The sequence below is a fragment of the Petaurus breviceps genome, unplaced genomic scaffold (genome assembly GCF_028583685.1).
Source record: "Petaurus breviceps papuanus isolate PSGF00001 unplaced genomic scaffold, PetGlider_PUasm1.0 207, whole genome shotgun sequence".
Lineage (NCBI taxonomy): Eukaryota > Metazoa > Chordata > Mammalia > Diprotodontia > Petauridae > Petaurus > Petaurus breviceps.
The window spans coordinates 24,382,445-24,400,249 of NW_027185850.1; the positions used below are offsets into that span (position 1 = coordinate 24,382,445).

Consider the following 17,805-nt stretch of genomic DNA (forward strand, 5'->3'; position numbering starts at 1 on the left):
GTGTGTGTGTGTGTGTGTGTGCGTGCGCGCGCACGTGCAGATACTTGGGGATGGGGGGGTGTTACTTCTCTTTCTAAAAAGCAGGTTGTCCTTCAGAGGTGGAAGGTCCTTTGGGCCAACAATCTTTTGCAGAGAGGGAAAGGAAGCAATCATTTATTAAGTACCTGCCATTCACCAGGCAGTGTACTAAGTGATTTAAAAACATTTGATCCTCCCAATAATCTTGGGAGGTAGGTGCAATTATCCCCATTTTTGAGGAAAGTGATGAAGACTGAGTTTAAGTGACTTGCTCAGGGTGACAGCTAATAAGTGTCTGAGGCTGGATTTGAACTGGGATCTTCCTGACTCCAGGCCTAGCCCCGGAACCCATTGCTGGTCCCTCTCGTTGCTTCTAGTGGGGAAGACATTAGCCAGAAGTCACCCAGTTAGTTAAGTTATAGGGAGAGGATTTGATCCTGGGTCTTCTGACTGACTCTTTGCCTTACTCTAATCTCTGCCTGAAGGAGGTCTGTGGAGGTGGGAGACAGCCCCAAATCGACATTGGAAAGCATCTTGTCTAACTCCTTTAATGGTACTGGAAACAGCCCCAGAAAGAAAGGATTTACCCCAAAGACTTAGGAAAGTTAGTGGAAAGGTTAGAACCATAGTCTCCTGGAGTTCAATGTTCCACTAGAATATGTTGTGTTTTTAAAAAAAAAAATGGGGTAAGTAAGCTTTGAGTCATAGTGTTTGGTGATAGCCATAGACACAGGAGACACCGCTTTCATACCCCCATTTTGGATATGGAGCTAAACTTTGCCTTAGATTATACTTCTTCTCTGCCCTTATCAATGGGAAGAAAAAAGATTAGATTTTGGAGTCAGAAGATCCAGCTGGGTTTGTGAATACTACTGGTGTCAACATGGGTAAGTCACAGAATTTGAGAGTTCGGCAGTGAAATAGTACAGGCCATACCTAGAAGGAGTCCCCTGTACAGCAAACAGGCAGGATCTACAGGTGGTTGTAGACTTCCCCAGTATCGTCTAAGATGCTTGAGGACTGTCAGATTTTTGCCTTTGTTTATCCCCTTGTTCGGTAGCTGCTACCTTGTAAGTGCTTAATAAATGTTTATTGATTTATTAAGGCAGCTAGGTGGCACAGTGGATAGAGTGCTGGTTTTAGAGTCAAGAAGCCAGCCTCAGACACTAGCTGTGCCCAGAGGAGCAAGACACTTTCTCTGTGTCTGCCTCTGTTTCCTCATCTGTAAAATGGAGAGAATGACAGCACCTACTTCCCAGGGTGGTTGGGAGGATTGAAGGAGATCGTGCATGTATATGGTGCTTTGTTGTTGTTGTTGCTGTTGATTGGATGCCAGCTGTTCACTTTTGAACCTCTGTTAACTGATCTGTAGAATGGGGATATTAGATAGATCTATGCCTTGAACTACAAAGCACTATGTAAATGGGAATTGCTAGTGTGATGATGATTACTAATAGAATGACAGGGGACTAAAAGAAGCCTCTTATTCCTGACCAGGAGGTGGGATGGATACTGTGGGTTGAGCTTCTGTTAAAAGGTGTTTTCATTCTGACCCTCCCTCCTTCCCTCCTCTTTTCATCTCTTCCCAAGAAGGAGGTATGAATCATAACAAGTAACTACTACTCATTTAGAGTTTGTGAGTCCTTTATGTTCATTTTATCATCTTTGATCTTTACTGTCTTGTGAAGGTGTAGAACTACTGTCTCCATTTCACAGATGGGGAAACAGAAGAGTGACTCACTTAGATTTACATGACTGGGCAGCATAAAAGGCAGGATCTGAACCCAGGTCTCCCTGACCCTCAGACCCGTGCTTATATACTACATCCCTGCCAAGTGGTCTTCTCATAAAGGGCAAACTGCTGGTGGTTCATAAATAGTTGCCTCATAAATGGTTTTCTCATTTGCAAAATAATTAAGTTGAACAAGATGATCTCTAGGATCCCTTTGATCCTAAATGACAGTTAAGAATTGTGGAGTATAGGTTTTGAAAGACAAATTTGAAGCATTGGTTTATTTTACAAATATGACTAACATTTATTATTTGCTTATTGCTGTTGTGTGGACAGCACTACAGGTATTGTATCTACACAATGGTCTCTGGGTTCAGGGGCTCATACTTTAGTATAGGGGACTAAGACAGCAGACAGAGAAGCTATTATACTCCATATTGAAATGTTTTGTGAGGTCAGAGATGCTAAGATTGTTTTTTGGGAGGAAGGAGAATAAGATGACATTTTAATGGGCCTTAAAAGGATGGGTAAGAATGCAGCAAGCAAAGAGGAAAAAGAAGGGGAGGAGGGAACTTAGCAGGAATCAGGGTAGGTTGTGAGAAGTGAATAAAGTTATTAAGCACTTTTTTGTTCATGACACTGTGCTCCACACCATGGATATAGAGGAAGGCAAAAAACAGTCCCTGCCCTCAAGGAGCATGTCTGATGGAGGAGACATGAAAACAACTATGAACAAACATGATCCACATAGGATAAACTTGATAAATCAGCAAAAGGAAGGCAGTACTAGGAAGGGCCTTCAAGAGAGTTGGGACTTGAAGGAAGCCCGGGAGGTGGGGACCATGGAGGAGAGAATTGCAGACATGGGGGACTGTCAGGGAAATTGCCTGGCATCAGAAGATGGACTGTCTTGTTGAAGAATCCGCAGAGGCCAGTGTCCCTGGGAGGCAGACTATAGGAGAGGAGACTTGGAGGAAGGCCTGGGTGGGGTACAGCAGATTATAAAGGGTTTTGAACACCCAGCACAGGATTTTCTAGTTGATGCTAAAGGTGAGAGGGCGCCCTGGAATTTATTGAATGGGGTGGGGGGAGGGGTTACATGGTGACACTTGATCTTGAGGAAGATTGATTTCACAGCTGAGTGGAGGATGGTCAATCAGCAGACTGTTTTGTGGTTACTGTGTGAATGATAAGAGCATGCACCAGGTAATGGCAGTGTCAGAGAAGAGAAGGGGACAAACTTGAGATATGTTACAAAGGCAAAATGAACACACCTTGGCTATAGATTGGATGGGGGGGGTGGGGTAAGACAGATTGAGGAGTCCAGAATGAAACCTTTGTGTTGAGCCTGGGTGACTGGAAGCATGGTCGTACCCTTGACAGTAATAAGGAAGAGTTGAAGGCTTAGGGAGAAAAGATGAGTTCAGTTTTGGACATATGTCCAAAGATGTCTGCAGGACGTCCAGTTTGAGATGTTCAGTAGGCAGTTGGGAATGGGAGTCTTCAGGTCAGTAGGGAGTTTAAAAAGACTGCATGAGAAAACATGAGAATCATTGGTAATTGACTCCATGGGAGCAGATTTCACCAAGTGAGAACATAGAGGGAGAAGAGAAGAGGTGCCAGGACTGAGCCCTGTGGCACATTCAGATGTTATATACTCAGAGTTAGTGAGTGTGATCTGGATCAAGATCCAGCGAAGGAAAGATCAGATAGGAAGAAAATTACAAGAGAGTAGTGTCTCAAAAACCTAGAGAAAAGAGAATATCAAGGAAAAGAGGGTAATGAACAGTGTCAAAGGCTGCAGAGAGGTCAAGAAGGATGAGGACTGGAAAAAAAGGTCTTTAGATTTGGCAGTTAAAAGATTTAGTAACTTTGGAGAGAGCCATTTCTGTGGAATGATGAAGTCAGAAGCTAGACCATATAGAGTTAAGAATGGAGTGAGAGGAAAGAAAGTGGAGACATCAATTGTAAACGGCCCTTCTCCAGGTGAGTTTACACATTAGAAGCACACAAGCTATGCGGAAATAGCAAGGATGGATGGATCAAGGGAGGATTTTTTTTGAGGATGAGGGATACATGGGCATGTTTATAGGCAATAGAGAAGTAGCAAATAGACATGAGAAGTTGAATATAAATGAGATGGTGGGAATGTTAGTGGGGGTAGTCAGCTGGAGAAAGTGGAATGAAATGGGATCACTGGTGCCTGCAGAAGGGTTGGCCTTGGCAAAGACAAGGATTATTTCTTTATGTGAGAACAAGACTGAACGAGGAGACAGTGGCAGGATGATGTGAAATGACGATGAGAAAATAGAAATCTCTTAGTAATTATCCTCAATTTTTTTTCAGTGAGATATGAGACAAAATTCTCAGCTGACAGCATAGGGGGTGGAGGAGCAATGGAAGGTTTTTGGAGGGATGAAAAGTGCTTTGGAAAAGCCCAGGTTGTGAGGGGGATAGAGTCAGTTAGAGAGATGTAAAAGAATTGCCTTGCCTCTCTCCTCCTACTTGCCTTTGAGTTGGAAGGGACCCCAGAGGTCTTCTGGTTACAGCTTCGAAACCTCCCCGATATGGTATCCAGCCCAGCCTACCCAGGTGATACTTGTCACTTTTTTAAAAGTCCTGTAGAGGAGTTGGATGCCATCTATCAGCCAGAAAATCTTGATGAGGATGGAATTTGAGTCCATGACAGCAGAGCCAGTGAATCAGGTCCATACCCCAGGCCCCTCTGTTGGCTTGTCTGTGGTTTTTGTAGAGCTGTAAACTTTTAGGATAACTTGTTACTAGATCACAGAACTGATTCCTTAAGATTCTGCTTTGTTAGGCAACAAAGTTGTAGCATATGAGAGAGGAAGCCTTCCTTTGGAAAATAGTGTCAACCACTTGCTCAGCACTGTGCTAGGTAGGCCCTTTGGAGAGAAATAGGATGGGGGCGGGGTGGGGAGACAGGGGATGGGAGCATTGTGTTATGGTAGAAAGAGGGCTGGATTTGGAGGCAGAGAGCCTCAGTTTGACTCCTGGCCACATGACCAGTGTAGGAGTTCCCAGCCTGGGGCTATGTTTAGTGCCAGGAGTTACCAGAAGCTTGTCAAAGGGATATAGGAAATGTTTGGTAAATTTGCTATATCATCCTATTGAGATTAGTCTCTTTAAACTCTAGGATGTTTCCTTTCATATTGAAGGAGGCAATCTGGGAAGATTAACTGAAGGCACTGATCCCAGGGACTGAGAAAGGTTGGGAAGACCTAGTATAGTTAGTTGGTGGAGTGCCCGACTTGGGGTAAGAAGGATCTTGGTTTGAACTCTACCTTTGACTTTGTTATGGTGCACAGTGGGTCACATTACCTCCCTAGCTTCAGTTTCCTCATTTGTAAAAAGGTGGATAATAAAACCTATAGTAACTAAATCATGGGGTAGTTGTGAGGCTTAAGTGAAATCAAGTCAATAAACTCTTGGCTAGCTAGCAAACGCTCACTAAATGCCAGCTGTAATTACTGCTAAAGGCTAGAGTTCATCAGGGTTTGGTGCTTAATTCAGTGCAGTTATATGTTGCCTGACTAACATTTGGTCATTTAATTAGATACTATCTTTTTGTATTTAAATATTTTACCTGCTTATATTTGATCTTCCCATTTAGATAGTAACCTCATCGAGGGCTATGGCTGTCTCCAGCTTACTTTGTACCCTCCCCAGAATAAGTAGAATGCCAGCCTTGTAGTAGGTGTTCATTAAACACTTGCTGAATACTGCAGAAATATTAGATGGAATAACTTCTCACAAAGAGCTTAATCAAGAGCCAGAATGTATTAACACAACACTCAGTGAGATCACTTGGGAAAGAGAAACCCAAGGACTATGGGAGGAGTCCAGGAAGGCTTCTTGGGGAAATTAGGTCTTTATTTGTCATTTGAAGAGTAAGGAGGATTTGGAGAGGTGGAAAGGAGGGGACAGGGCATTTTAGGCATTAGAAAGAGATTGAATAAATGTGTAGGGCATGGTGTATTTGGAGAAGATTAGTGCTTGTCTGTTGGGAGGTAGTTGGAAACAGTGGGCTCAGATTACAGTATCTCAGGAGTGCTGGGATGAGAGCCTTGGATTTGATTTTGTAAGCAATGAGTAGCCATTGTTTGTCTTGATTGAGAGGTGGCATGATGAAAATAATAGTTCATCCAGGTTATCGTTGTTGTTATTTAGATGTTTCAGTCTTGAAGTTGTCTGGTTACTAGCCTACTTTGGGGCCTCTGCTTTTCTTTGTATAGATAGTCAGTAGGAATGTGCAGTCATAGAGAAGGTGCCATATCTCTAAGAAGCTTGCTTTAACAGATGCTGTGGGAGATCCTGAACAGCTCAAGGGTCTTTAGCAAGCTTAGGGATTTTTCTTCTTTGTATTAACATGAGAACACTCGAGACTTAATGTCTTTGATGTTTCATTACCATACTACACTTTCTTTTCTGTTCTCTGATGAGTCCTACCTTGTTGTGAGTGGAACAGCCATCATACAGCCAACTGTTTTGTATTTGTCTGATTAGATACACAGTATTTTCTTGGACTCTAGTTATCAGTTCTTATCCCATACTTTTTCATTTGGGAATGCTAACTGACATGCCTAAAGTTTTCTTAACCTTAAAACATTCAATTAAGGCAGGTATTAAACTATAATGAAATTAATCACAAGTCTATCAGAGTCAAGGAAAGAACCCTAGACGCTTCTACTAAATAACACTCTACTAAGTGCATACCAGATAAATAGATCAGAAATCTAGTTGCTTGAAAGAATCATATCCTAATGGTTAATTTTGATTCTAAATTGAAAATTAAATTTAAAGAATGATTTTGATTATTTTACTGTTCCTCACACATGACACTTGTGACCACTTTCTTTGACTTGCTACTGCTGCCTGTCCCCTATGCTTGAGTTAGCTTGATTGACTCTTGTCTAGGGCAGAGCACTCTCTCTTCACCTCCACTCTGAGAATCTCTTAATTCAAGACTCAGCTCAGGCATGTCTCTTCCACGTGAAGCGTTTCCTGACCTTTCCCAGCTGCTAAAAGCCTTTCTTCCAAAATGACTTTGAATGTATTTTGAATAAATTTTGTATATTATATGTTGTCTTCCTGATAGAGAGCATAAGCCCCTTGAGAGTAGGAATTGGTTCATTTTTATGTTTGTGTTCTTCATGCCTTACCCATATTAGGTAAGTGTTTGTTGATGATTGACCAGTGATGTGGCTTTTTTAAAAAATTGCAAACAAACTGATCCCAGCAGATGTTTTTGAACTTATCTAGATTGGACTTGGGAGAACAGAAACCCTGTCTGTCATCAGACCTTTACTTTTAGCCATTCCATCTAGGTAGGAGTGGCCAGAGCTTGTTCTCTGCTGGAAGTCTTAGAAAACCCAAGATCCTGTCCATGCTGTCACAAGATATCAGAATAGCCCTTCTTATTAAGCATTGCTATTAAAGACTATTGAGCAGTTTATGATATTAATAGTAATTCCCATTTATATAATAACATAAACAATTTTCCTCATATCAGCCCTGTGAGGTAGGTAATAGTTATAATAGCATTATTCCTATTTTCAGATGAGGGGACTGAGACTCTGAGAGATAGTTGCTGACTTAAGCTAGTAAGTTATACTTTGATCACTGAGTCAGTCAATAAACATTAAGGACTTACTAGGCATCAGACACAGTGCTAAGTACTGGGATGCAAAAAGAGGCAAAAGACAGTCCCTACCTAAAAAGAGCTCTCAACAAGCAAATGAACATGTAACGACCAGCTGCAGACAGGATAAAATGATTGAGAGGGAAAGCACTAGAATCCAGAGGGATTGGGAAAGGCTTCCTGGAAATGGGATTTTAGTTGGGACTTGGAGGAAGAGCATCCCAGGCACGGAGGACAGCTAGAGAAAGCCAGGAGGCCAGTGGTTCTGCATCCAAGGGCACCTGCAGGAGGAAGGTGTGAGAAGCCTGGGAAGGGAGGAGGGGCCTAAGCTGCGGAGGACTTGGAATGCCTTTGCATATTTGATCCTGGAGATGATAAGGAGCCACTGGAATTAATTGAGTAGGGAGGTGACCTGATTGGACCTCTGCTTTGGGAAATCACTTTAGTGGCTGAATGGAGGTAGGCAGACCCACAAGCAGACTATTGCAGTGAGCCAGGTGTGAGGTGATAGGGGCCTGTAGCAGGTGGGTGGCAGCATCAAAGGAGAGAAGGGGCCATTTTGGAGAGATAGCAACAACAGTTTGGATAAGGGGGCATGGGGTGTGAGATAGTGAGGAATCCAGGATGACCTCTAGGCTGAGCCTCAGGGATTGGGAGGACAATAGATTCAGAAAGCTGCAGCAAGACTCTCAGGCAATTCCTTACAAGAAATAAAAGAGGGCATTAGGAGAGGAAGAGGCCACATTTTGTTGTTTTTGTTGTTGAAGAAACCTGTAGGGAGCTCAGTCTGTGGATCACAAAAAAGGACTGGGTGAGCAGGACTCAGTGGATAGAGTCCTGGGCCAGGAATGAGGAGAACCTGCTTTCAAATTCAACCTTAGACACTTCCTAGCTGGGTGACCCTGGGCAAGTCACTTAATCCTCTTCGCCTCAGTTTCCTCATCTGTAAATTGAACTAGAGAAAGGAAGTGACAAACCACTCCAGTATTTTTGCCAAGAAAACCCCAAATGGGGTCATGAAGCATGAGACATGACTGAAACAACTGATACAACCTCAAAGAAGACAGAAGGCATGATTCAGTGCTGCAACTCAAACTCATTTGCACTGTTGGGCAGCAGTAGAGGCTGAAATCGGTGCCAGAAGTTTTGGGCAAAGTGGATGTTTAGTAGAGACAGGTAACATAGTGGATAGAGTATTGAACTTGGGGCCCAGAATACTTGAGTTTGAGTTCTGCTTCAGGCACTTAGTAGTTGTGTTAAGTTACTTAACCTTTCTTAGCTTCAATTTTCCTATTTTAAAATGAGGGCATCTACTTCCTAGTGTGGTTTTCGGGATAAATGAGATCTTAAAAAGTGCTTTGCAAACCATAAAGTGCTAAATAATGTCAGCCATTTCTCCAGTTATTAGTAACATTCTTAATCGTCCATCTTCACACAATAATGAGAAATGGATTAGAATTCGAAGGTTTCTATCTGCTTGCATTTTTTGTTAAGAGCTAATAGAACATTTCTGTGGGTGTCTTGTTTGATGGTTTCCTGCCTACACTGTAAAGTTAGTTACCATCCCCCCCTTGTTTTTTTTGGTGCCAAGTTTAGTCTTGAAACAGATTTCTTGTTATTAATTATCAGTCATACTCTTCTCATATTTATTTTAGAAAACTCATTGGGAAGTTTGGTTACATCACAGTGATTACTTTTAGTGCTGAAATATAAACACATAAAGTAAAATAAATCCAGATTTTAGTGAATTTTTTCCTTTATACTGGCATGAATATTCTGTAGAATATGACATGTAATAAGTTAGTGCTCCAAAAGATCCTTGATTTAACCATTCTGGGTACTCCCTTCAACCATAGGCTAATTCTTTCCCTGCCCCTTAATAGGTCTAGGGAATTTGAAGATCTTCCCTGCCTCTTAATGGACCTCAAGTGGAACCCAACAGGAGGGGCTTGATTGGGAGGAGGCTTGTTTTTCGTTACTTTGTTGTTAGGCAGTGGGTCATGAAGGTTGTGGTATTCTCCAACCCTGAAGAAGGGATATAGGATGAAGTTTTACTTTGGGGTCTTGCTTGTGGGAAGAGCTGTGTGATTTGGCTGGATGAGACTCTGAGTTACTGCTGAGCCCCACTGGCTTTGAAAACCCGGATGTTGTTGCTTCTCTCTCTGGTAACTATGTATGTAATGGTCAGATAGCTAGAATCCCTGTATGTTGAATTGTGTTATTTTCTCTGCCTGTATTTTTTGTCTGCTTGTAATTTCTGCTTGTATTTTCTGAAGTTCAAGGTGCTGACTTTTTCCCCTGAGCTAAGTGAATTTTATACATACATACATATATATCTTTAATTAAAGCAACCCCTTTAAAGTGCTTTTCTTTAGTAAAGTAGATCAAAGAACCAGTGCTAGCAGCCATCCTGGTTATGCTTGCTGTTAACAGTGCCTTGGATAGTTTTATGAGTGAGTGTGACTGAAAAAATTAATCAGCCTGTTACTCACATGAAAGATGTAGTCACTTGTGAGTCTTGTCCTTGAAGCTGGGTAGGGTCTCTTACAGCTTATGCTCTGTTGGTATAGCTTTTAAGAATCTAGAGTGGCATACATGTGAGATGATGATGCATTGGGGTAGGATTTCAGTAGACATTCTATGACACAGAGTTTGTAACCTTGGTAGGAATGACTTACTAGCAACATCTAGTAACCCCTCAGTCCCAAATTCCATGGCCTTTTATCCTTGTTGGGTTTTTTTATGCCTGATCTTTGACACTGACCATCCTTTCTTGAAATTTTTCTCTTATGTACTCTCTTTTTCCTTCTCTAATCACTTTTCTGTTTCTTTCTAGGGTTTTTTCTCTTTCCGTTTTTCAAAAGTAAATGTTCTCTGAAGTTCTGCTTCTTTACTTCTCTCTTTATATTGGATAATTGATCTTATGACTCCAACTATCCATCTTTCTGTGTAGATAACTCTCAAATATTTTTCTGCATCTCTTATTTTCTCCAAGTTCTTTAATGATACATTTGCAGTGACCTGTGGACATTTTTGCCTGAATCTCCTGCAAGTATCTTGAATGTAACATGTCTAAAACTGAAGTTGTCCTCCAACACTGTCAGTTTCATATTCTGATTGTTTCTAGAATTGTCCCTGACTCTTTATCCTGCCATTGCTGCTGCTTTTACCTGCCTGTTCTCCACCACCCCCACCCCCCACTCCCTGCCCCCAAACAATCACCAGGCACTACTGATTCTTCCTGTCCAATAAGTCTTGATTCTGGCCTTTTATTTATTTATTTTTAAGGTTTATTGATGCCTCTTGTTTTTATAGGAGACATTTCAAGAAAAACCTACCCCCATGCCTTCCCATGTAATAAAGCAAAAGCAAAAAAATGTCCATCAAAGCCAAAAAGATAAAAGTCATTTGATAGCATAGATAACATTCCATACCCATAGTTCCCCCATCTGTGCATTGAAGGGAGGGAGGGTCATTTTTTTCAACTCTGCTTTGAGGCCAAGTTGACTTCATTCCAATCATAATAATAACAATAAGCTAACATCTTTGTCATTTAGTCATGTCCAACTCTTGGTAACCTTATTTGGGGTTTTCTTGGCAAAGATTCTGGAGTGGTTTGTCATTTCGCTTCTCTAGCTCATTTTATAGATGAGGAACTTAGACAGTTTAGTGACTTGCCCAGAGTCACACAGCTAGGAAGTATCTGAGGCTGGATTTGAACCTACATTTTCCTGACTCATCTGTTTTTGAGACCCAGGTGCCTCATTTATCACTTCACGTCTAAACTGTCTCCTAATTGCTCTCTCTTCCTTCAGTCTCTGTCTAAACCATCCTGTGTATCACTGCCATTTTCAGAAATCTTCAGATGACTACCTGATACAGAGTCCCATAGAATGTTAGAGGTTAGAAGACACCTTAGAGCTGATACTTTAACTTTGTAGCTGGTTGTCAGCATCTGCTTTAACAGTTCTATGAACAAGATACTCATTGAGCTAGGAGAGTATTTCATTTGTACATGGGTTTAATTATAAGAGCCTTTCTCTGTTCTATCGGCCCTTCCCAACAAGGCCAACTCTGTTACATGTATCTTTAGATCCCATTCCTTCTTGTCTTTTTCAGTAGATTGCCCCCACTATTTATCCCATCCTTCCTGATCTTCTATATCTGTCTCTTTATTGTCTGGCACCTTCCCTACTTCCCTCTTATCCTAACATGCCCAGGTCTTCCTCATTCTTTGAGAAACAAAAGCAAACCTCCTTAGATCCTACCATCCCTGCTAGTTGTCATCCTATATACCTCTTCTCTTTCTTAGTCAGACTTCTAGAAAAAGCTCTTTAAATCCATTGCCTCCAGTGCTCTGTCTTTTGAACTCCCTGAAGTCTCATTCCAGTCTCATATCACTCAACTGAAACTATTCTCTTCAGATCTCCTAATGATCTCCTAATTGTCAAACTAATGAGATTTTCCCAATCTTTATCCTTCTCTGGTATCTGTAGCAGTTGACTTTGTTGGCTGCTTTCCATGCTTTGGTTTTCAAGACACTGCTTTTTATTGGTTCTGCTCCTCCCTAAGACTGTGGATATATTTCAAGCCTATGTCCTGGACTTTCTGAAACTTCAACTTTCCCTCTTTTAATTACTCTTTATCCTGTTTATAGCTTGCTTTATATATATTTGTTTGCATCTTGCCTCCCCTATTAGATTGTAAGCTGCTTGAGGGCAGAGACTGTCTCTTTTGCATCTTTTTGTATCCCCAGTGAGATTTAGCACCAGCTCTTAATAAAATATTCATTGATTGCTTTTTCTCTTTGAAGTTAAATAGAATTCATCTAATCCCTCTTCCAAATGAAAATTTTTCATTTATCCGAAGACTTCTTATAATAGGCCTCTTTTCCAGACTAAATATCTGCATTTCTTTTGACTTTTCATCATAGGACATGTTTTGAATCCATTCACCATTCTGTAATGTTTTTCAAATTAGATCCAAACTTTTTAGCTTGGCATTCTGACCTGTAAATCTGAGTCTAACCTCTCTACTTTTTTCTTCCATTATTCTCCTTTTCTGTGCCCTATATGATAGTGCAGCCTGGAAAATCAAATTCAGTTGATTGGGAGTAATGTGGATTAATGTGGGCAGCAGCTACAATAAAAATATTATTGGCATATTTTACTGTTATAGACTGTAGCAATGGGAAGCCAATATGTATTGTTATAGTTGTTCAGTACTTTCCGATTCTTCATGATTCCATTTGCGGTTTTCTTTTTCTTTTCTTTTTTTTGGTTTTTGGAGGGGGGAGGGCAGGGCAATTGGGGTTAGGTGACTTGCCCAAGGTCACACAGCTAGTAAGTGTTAAGTGTCTGAATCCGGATTTGAACTCAGGTCCTCCTGACTCCAGGTGTTCTATCCACATGAGCTCTACTCACTGCGCCACCTAGCCTCCCCATCATTTGGGGTTTTGTTGGCAAAGATGCTGGAGTAGTGTGCTGTTTCCTTTTCCTTTTCTGGCACATTTTACAGATGAGGAACTGAGGCAAACAGGGTTAAGTCACACAGCAGTTAGTAAGTGTCTGAGGCCAGATTTGAATTCATGAAGATGAGTCTTCCTGCCTCCAGACCCAGTGCTCTATGCACCGAGGGGCCACCTAGCTGTCCTGAGCTAATATATAGCCTACAAGCTTCCTTAAGATGGTAATATTAAATAAGTAAATGCAATCTTTTTATATACTGGGAACATCAATGCTGTTGGAAGGAGGGACAGCAGCTTGTGACAGTCACCCAGCTTAGACTGATACTGTCCTCTTAGAATTTAGGCTATGGGCCTCAATACTGCCATTTATGTAGGCCATTAAAACAACATGGAGGGGGGTGGGAATACTAGGTGTTGGACTGTATGGAAATGGGAATTGATTCAGAAATAGGGTAAACATAAAGAATTTTGCCTTAGAGTATTTTGCTTTACAGATAGATAGGTCACTGTGCAGTCATCTTGTGTGTTAAGGAACTTTTTTTTTAAGTATTACAAAGTTTTTATCTACTCGAGTACATGTTCCTGTGTATATTCTTTTCAGAATTTATTCTTAGTTTTCAACATTCATTTCCACAAGATTTTGAGTTCCAAATTTTCTCCCCATCACTCCCCTACCCTCACCCCAAAACATACTGATTATTCCTTCCCCCCAGTCTGTCCTCTCATATATCCCCCCCCCATCCCTGCTCTTATTCCCTTCCCCCTTACTTTCTTGTAGGGCAAGATGGATTTCTATACACCATTACCTGTATATCTTATGTTAAGGAACTTTTATATGCCACTTAGGGATTGCCTATGAAGGATAGGTAAGTTAGGTGTCATGGTGGATAGAAGATTGGAGTCGGAGCCAAAAAGACCTGAATTCAAATCTTGCCTGAGGCATTTACTAGTTGTGTGACCCTGGGCAAGTCACCTCACTGCAGTGTGTCTCACTTTCCTCATCTGTAACATGAGGGGGTTGGACTTGATGGTTTCCAAAGTCTCTTCCAACCCTAGATCTAGAATTTTTATATTCAGACCTTGTGCAGTAGCAAAAATACAGCAAAAGAAATTAGGAACTGGAAAATGCCATTCTAGTAAAATGTCTTTGCTTTGAAATTCATTTTGTTCAGCTGAATGTTTAGTTGCTTTGAATTTAATAAACCTTTGTTTCAAAATGTCTTGTGGCTTTTGCAGGTACATCAGATTACGGAATGGCTTGCAGGCCCTTTTGATTTCAGACCTAAGTAATGCGGAAAGCAAATCTGGGGAGGCCACGGATGAGGAGGAAGAGGAAGAGGACGATGATGATGATGATGATGATGATGATGATGATGAAGATTCAGGAGCTGAAATAGAAGATGATGATGAGGAAGGGCTTGATGATGAAGATGACTTTGATGATGAAGATGAGCATGATGATGATGATCTTGACACTGAGGATAACGAATTGGAAGAGTTAGACGAGAGGGCAGAAGGGAGGAAGAAAGCGACAGAGAAGCAGGTGCGGCTGGGGGGGGAAAGCTCTCCTTACGGGTGACTGTGCGTGCATGTGTGCGCGAGCGAACGGAAAGGTGATGGCTTTGCTTATTAACTCACACAAGGGGTTATGTTGCTCCTATTATTGAATTTCCAGGACACAGCTGGTTACTTCAGAATTCTGTTCAGGATTCAATTTATGGGGCGTCAGTTAGTCATGAGGGGAAAATCACAGAGCTAAAGAGTCAGAAGATAGTCATTGTGGTCCTGCCTCTAGCTAGCCTTTGCTTTTCTAAACTTGAGTTTCCTTACTCACAAAATGAGAATACTACTACCTGGGCACCTGTTTCACAAGATTGTTGTGAGGTTCCCGTGATTAAATGAATGTACTGTGATTTTTAATTTTGAAATTAATAATTGAAAATATGATAATTGAAAGCAAATTAACTGAACACTCTTCTCTTTTAGTTTCTTTTGGCTTTTTTAGTTGATAAGAAAGCTCTTAGTCTTTCAATATTGTGTGGATATCACTTTGTTACTAACTGACAGCTGCTATAGCTTAACTCGTCTCTTTTACATTTGGCTTCATCTTCCAGAACAAATGTTTTTTTCTTCTGAGCTACTGTTTGTCTTGTAGAGCAGCCTTCTGTTCTTACGGAACAATTCTCCCTTTTTATAGGAGAGGGCCGTGATTCTTTTTTGGCTGGGCAGCTATATTGTCTTCCTCAGTTTTGGGGAAAATGGTTTAAAAAATCTGAGTTTTAAAGAAAAAGGAATTAGATGATTTTGTAATATTTATTCAGCAAACTTCTTTAGTAGAACTCTAGTATGCTGCATGAAGCCTATAGCAGATAACAGAGGTATGTAAAAATTTGTGCCTGACATCAGGGAGCTTGTTAGCTAGTAGGTGACTGTTGCTTTGTTTAAGTTATGCATCAGATAGGTTCCTGTAATTAGAAGGAAATTCTTTTCGGAAATTGGGTTAGATAACACTTTGTCTCTTAACACTTTATGATTGCAACATCAATCATCAAAAAAAAATACGGATTTTTTTTTTCTAAAGGGGGTTTGTAAGAAATGAGATTAATAGTGCTATAAATAGAGTGGAATGATCAGAGAAGAAAAATTGGAGGAAGAGGAGAGAAACAGGTTGTTATTTGGTTAGAATTAGAAAGCATGAAAGTTGGAACATGTTCATATGGACCTGGTGACTTGAACTCAGAGAGGGCAGGTAGATACTCTTACTGTCGACTTTGTATTTGTCTTTTTGTTCTGTCCTGTCAAATTTAAAGATCCTTTCTACGTGGCAGGAAAGACAAAACAAACAAAATAAGATTTGAGCAGCTTTTCCTTCTCTCCATTATCAGTTATCATTGTGCTGCTTCCCTTCACGGTGCTTCTTTGGTTAAAACCTCTCATTTTTTGTTATCCTTACTTTCCCCACCAGCCTCAATAGCACTCCTGACATAATTTTTACTGGATCATGCCAAGCATTTTGTATTCATCTTGCTTTACTTGTTCTTCCATTTTCTCTTAGTGTCTTTTAAAAAATCTTTTGGCTGGAGAATTCTTTGTGCATACGTATTAGTCTCTTCAGACAAATATCCTCTTTGTCTTCTTTGGATTTTTCTCTTTATGTCTTTAGAATTTTATTCCTTAGTCTTCCCATTCCACAATGGCTGATTTCCCTGATATATTTTTTGGTTCTGGGATTCCCCCAATCATTTCTCTGATGTAGTGAATTCCCATCATCTTTTGATACCTCAGCTCCACATGAAGCTGCTGAATGGAGTGGGAGAAAAACTGAATTTCTACTACAAATTTGTTACTTTGTCTTAACTGGGCTCTCACTATAGCAAGGTTATGGTAGGTGAAATCTGAAATACCTGAGGAAACAAAGGCTCAAGCATGTCGATTTATTAAGCAGTGTGTGCCAACTGCATAACAGATCACCGATGGAGACCAGGCCCCCTCAGCTTGTCACTGGGCCTTGGATACAGGGGGAGGTAGATTTTTATGTATTAAAAGAAAACAACAGGATATAAACCGGGGGACAAGAGTAGGTCATCTGTTTCCTAATTGGAGGAAATATTAGGGACTTTCTGGATTGGGGGACTGAGTAAATTTTGAGATTTGAGATTGAGCAGTGAACTTCTTGATAGGAAGCGGATGTCACTTGATCCCCACTATTAGCAAGCAGGTGAGCATCACAGGGAAATGTAGCCTAGGTCTCCAGATGAATCCACTTCACCAGGTGGAGTCTCTCAGGGCCACCCTTTTGTACTTCCCCACTCACCAGGGCAGCTTTTCCTGGCCTTTTTATCAAGCCTCCTGGATACTCCCACTCAGCTGAAGCCTCACACTTCACCAAAGTAACTGAAACTGTGGTGAGAACTCCCGCTTTTCTTCTTTCCTCTTCCTTCATCTCCTATTACTCTGGCATCTTTGCCCACCATCTCCTCCTTCTCCTCCCGCCTCATGTGATGATGTGGTCTCCTTGATCAGGCAAAGTATTCAGAGTAATCTTATCCCTTCCCATCTTCTCCAGCAAATTACTCCCACTAACATCCCCAGTCTTTCTAATTTTATTTTTTTTAATGAAATTTTATTCTCAAAGATTATCCAGACCCATTGACAAAGCAAGAAAAACAAAACCCTTGTTACAAACATGTCTAGTCAAATAAAACATTCCTATATCGACCATGTCCAAAAAAATGCTTCTGTCATCTTTCTTCTGCATCAGGAGATAGGCAGCATTTTCATCTGGGATGGTGGCTGGCCATTGTGTTGGTCTGAGCTCCCAAGTCTTTCTTAGTTGTTGTCTTTAGGATAATGTTGCTGTTATAGCCATGTCTCTTCTGGTTCTTCTCACCTTAATCTGTATCAGTTCGTACAAAACTTCTCAGGTTTCTTTGAAATTGCTCCATTCGTTATTATAGCACAATGGCATTCCATCATGTTCACATATCATAATTTCTTCAGCCATTCCCCAATTGATGGGCAGCCCCCCAGTTTCTGGTTCTTAGCCACTACAGTAAGAGCTACTATCAATGGTAAATGTGTGTTTTTTTGTTTTTGGAGGGGGAAAGGCAAGGCAATTCGGGTTAAGTGACTTGCCCAAGGACACACAGCTAGTAAGTGTCAAATGTCTGAGGCCAGATTTGAACTCCTGTCCTCCTGGCTTCAGGGCCAGTGCCATCTAGCTACCCCTATAAATGTTTTTGTATGAATAGGTTCTTTTTCTCCTTTTTAAAAAATCTCTTTGGGGTACAGATGTAGTAGTGGTATTCCTGGGTCAAAGGCATAGGTGATGAAGTAGATAGATTGCATAGCACACTGAGTCTGGAGTCAGGAAGACTCACCTTCTTGAGTTCAAATCTGGTCTCAGACACTTCCTAGGTGTGTGAC

At 41.0% G+C, this 17,805-nt stretch overlaps 1 protein-coding gene across 3 annotated transcripts in view; it reads left to right on the forward strand.

Annotated features, from left to right (window-relative positions):
• The window catches only part of LOC138164987 (nardilysin), a 74,405-nt gene that overhangs the window by 1,467 nt on the left and 55,133 nt on the right, over positions 1-17,805 (forward strand). For 2 of the 3 annotated variants that reach the window (XM_069093008.1, XM_069093009.1), the window contains exon 2: positions 14,116-14,422. In XM_069093008.1, coding sequence (XP_068949109.1) covers positions 14,116-14,422 — 307 coding nt within the window. Of the gene's footprint in view, positions 1-2,908; positions 2,957-14,115; positions 14,423-17,805 lie in introns of those variants that run through there. The other variant, XM_069093010.1, reaches the window with a different exon arrangement.